We start from the raw sequence: 3,732 nt of genomic DNA, 5'->3' as shown, positions 1-3,732 counted from the left end.
AAAAGTCCTTTGAAAATGCGTTTTTGTCAGGGCACACAAAATTTACGCTAATAGATCTTCATAATAAGTTCGATTGATAACGCGATTGTATCATGATAATTGCTTCGAAACAACGATTCCTGAATATTTTATGTCTTGACTGCACAGAGGATGTTGATTGGTCATACACAAAAATTCACTAGTGCGCGACCTCAGTGCTTTCTTGTCGTATCTCCATAATTTTTTAACAGTGAAAATGTGACATCTTCTTAAGCTCACTCTTTGTTATGAACTGTTTTCACTGTTATTAGAAATGGAGATAGGACAAGGAAGCATTGGAGTTGCGAGTGACGTCATTCGGAGTCCAAAATCAGTGACTATAGCTGTAATTATTCATTAGTGAACCTTATCAAATTTCAAGCTCTGTCTGTGTCGCTGTCATGTGACGCCTAAGGAAATGTTCGATGTCGACAGCCGTACTCCACGATAGCCGTATTCTGTGTGTAATTATAGACTTTCCTTTTTAAGCGACCTTCATATCAACTTTAACATCATCCGCCTTAGGAGACGAAAGCCTGACGTAGACCGTATCCAGCTCACTCTCCACATCCACGGAACCCGATCCGGAGACCAACACGACTTCCCCTCCGGCGTCTTCCACCACTTCGATATCGACGGTCGAGAAGAGATCCTGCGCCTCAGCTGTGACAGACACCCGGCCATCGCCCGCGTTCTCCACCGCCAGAATGGGGTTACGTGTCGCCGACACCAAGATCTCTCGTCTCGTCTCGCCAGACTTTACGATAGACGAAAACCCGTCAAAGTCGCACCGAAACAGGTAGATGCCCACCCTGGAGAAGGCCGACCGTACCTTAATGACATCATAACCGTTGTCATAACACATCTGCATCACGCAGCAGGCTCCCTCCCAGAACTGTGTCAGTGACTGCCAGCACTGGAGGTTAGAGTCCAGGAAACACTTGTAAGCGTGGTAGATTGGCAGGCCCTCAATGGCTACCATCTGGTAGAAGGCGTGGTTGTAGATACCGCTGGTGCTGTGAACGCCCAGAGAGCTGCTGTAATCTCGCACGTGGCTGATGGACCGACCGTCGTCTGGGGGGTTGATGAAGTAGCGCAGAGGTCTATCTCTTTTATACAGTTCGTAGCCAACCATCCAGTCGTTGGAGCCGTGGCCAAACTTGTCGGCTATCTCCCCAGAAATATCGGAAAAGGCTTCATTGATGCCTCCTGATTGAAGCGAGTAAAAGAGGCGGCTGTTTCTGCTCGTGATGCCGTGAGCGAGCTCGTGAGCGACTATGTCCTGGCTAACAAGTGGATACAAAGTTGAGCAGCCGTCTCCGAAGTACATATCCGTGCCATCCCAAAATGCATTTTGGTAGCAGGAGCCGTAGTGAATAACAATGCGGGGTGGGTACGGGAGCGCTCTGATGCCATACTTTTCCACATACAACCTTCCCGTGATGGTGCCAAAGTAAAATGCATCTGACGCTACGCCAAATGCTCCGTTAACAGGATCGGAATAGCCATTTCGACAGGTGAAGCGCACAGGTCTTGTCCGGAAGCGGTCTCTAGTCTGCTGGTTGTCGACGACATAGCCATACGTATTGGACATCGTGCATGTGGTACCCGAGACCTGCACAGCCAAACACCGTCCGTCTTTGTTGTACTCGATCCGGCCAGTCTTTGGGTTCCCTCCTATCCCGGCGGCGCTGGGGTTACATGCACACGCTTGTGCTCCCATCGAGTCACGCGCGACGCTCACGTTCTGTATCTGGTCAAAGTGAAGTAGGACAGACCTGTTACAGGCGTCGATGAAGTACGCGGGCCGACTGACCACTCGCTGACCGGCATAGAAAAACTCCACACGATACGCCAATGAGGCGAGGTGAGTGTCAGGATCTATGTACACAAGTCGGCGGCCGTCTTTGTTCTCAATGCGCTCGTCGCTGACGTCATAATTCTCTGCTCTTATCGCGATCTCCAACATCTCTGAAATAGGTGTCTGGCACGCGTCCGGGTCAGGGATGTCTTCTTCCAGCCCGAGAGCGACGCGTCCGTAAACGTTGCCCGTGAGTTGACCAGACAGGTCAGTCTCCGCGGCTGCCGTGGCACCGACCACCTCCAGGTCGCCGTAAGTCTCCACAAGCCGCCGGCGACTCACGCCCTTGGCGCTCCGGAACAGATCGTCGTTGGCGAGTCGGAAACCGGTGCCGGGTCCCATGTTGGCGGAGTAAGCCAGGCTGGCCAGTGTCACCTTTGACCTCGGCGACTCCAGCGCCTCCCGCATCTTTTTGATTTGAACTATCCGGGCACAATCGACTACCGGTACCACAACAACTGCCAAAACTGCAGCGACAAACACGGGAAACTTCATGGTCGAAGCTTTCAGGCCCTCACCTTTCTCCACGAATTGTTAGGCTGATGAAAAGATCTCTCTTCAGCATGAAGGCTGGTCACCCTTTTATATATATACCTACCCTAACTTTCCCGAAGTTGTCTATTGATCTAAATTTACTACGTCAGTTTACATCAGATCTAAGGATGTACTATAATCAGTCAACAACGATATTATGCTTTCTTATTAGAAAATTTCCAATCAAAACCACTGAAGTGTGCTATGGCGACGACCTTCCCATGAGAAGAGCAATTTGTGTCCAACAATATCCAAGTGGTGGAGCAGTGAGGAGGGGGGGGGGTTCAATTATCTCTTGCCTAAGAAGTTTCCATGGTTGGTGAAAGGTAATAGACACATTACACCTATTGGAAGAAGTCATTACGATAAATCCAGCCCACTGTATAAGTGCCTTGAGTAAACGTGAAACCAATTAACTGAGCGCACTAGCAAGATTCTGCCTCATCATGGAGGTCGACGAGGTTGATTTAATTTGCCAGTTATGAAAATACAAGGAGTGGGTAAAATCTATACAGGAAATTATCTATAGAATGATCGAGGTGCTCACTTTGAAAATAAGTATCTCTACTTGCTGCATAACCATATTTAGTGACAAGGACGTCATATTATCTAGTTGCAAGGGTCGTCGTCCTGTTGAGTAATTAATGGTAACTTGTCTCACTAGAAGATACGTTGTTGGATGTTGTACAATTTAACGCCCGAATGGAGATGGGCGTTCCGATTTTAACTACCCACGTTATCCTTGAAACGTCCATTAGCAACCAAAGTTCTTGAACGTGGGAATCCGAACAAGTCATCTGCATCTTTCAAAGGTCCCGGGTTTGAATCCGGGTAGCGATAGAAAAATTTTTCTTCTCTAAAATCGTCTGCTTTCACCTCCTTTCCTGCTCTCCAACAATGTTCTGTCGTCTGCTTGCGTCTCCACTTTCTGCCCCCACCCCCTCACCTCCTTTGTCATCTCTATTTGGCTCCTGACTCTTTCTGCAGCCTTTCTACTGCTACTCCGTGGCTCTTTCTTATTGCTGTCTTTCAGCCACACTACTGATCTTCTGGTAAGAAAGATCTACACCTAGCCTTCTCGGACAAGGGCAAAAAATTTCGGAGGTCCCGTGTGCAAGTTAGGCACGTTAAAGATCCCTTGGTGGTCTAAAATCGATAAGAGTAGGCTTCGGCCGCTACCCGGGCAAAATTCAAAATTCCCTACCAACTGGAAATAAATGTTTAATGTGTCACGCACGCTCATATGACATGCAGTTGCGAGCGCCGTAAAACACTCGCCAAAAATAAACATTTTTAACGATGTGTGTCCGGGAAACGGG

General features: G+C 48.4%; 1 protein-coding gene across 1 annotated transcript; it reads right to left on the bottom strand.

Moving 5' to 3' along the window:
• Positions 1–502: 502 nt before the first annotated feature.
• Positions 503–2,287, bottom strand: LOC101863912 (elastase-like). Its single transcript, XM_005101947.1, has one exon. It carries the CDS (start codon positions 2,285–2,287, stop codon positions 503–505), a length of 1,785 nt encoding a protein of 594 aa, XP_005102004.1.
• Between the last annotated feature and the right edge of the window lie 1,445 nt (positions 2,288–3,732).

The sequence above is a fragment of the Aplysia californica genome, unplaced genomic scaffold, assembly GCF_000002075.1.
Source record: "Aplysia californica isolate F4 #8 unplaced genomic scaffold, AplCal3.0 scaffold00305, whole genome shotgun sequence".
Lineage (NCBI taxonomy): Eukaryota > Metazoa > Mollusca > Gastropoda > Aplysiida > Aplysiidae > Aplysia > Aplysia californica.
This window is presented reverse-complemented; position numbering and strand designations above follow the sequence as displayed.

What these genes read in the sequence shown, in the direction of transcription:
- LOC101863912 (XM_005101947.1), bottom strand. Translation starts at nt 2,287, where the DNA reads ATGCGGGAGGCGCTGGAGTCGCCGAGGTCAAAGGTGACACTGGCCAGC.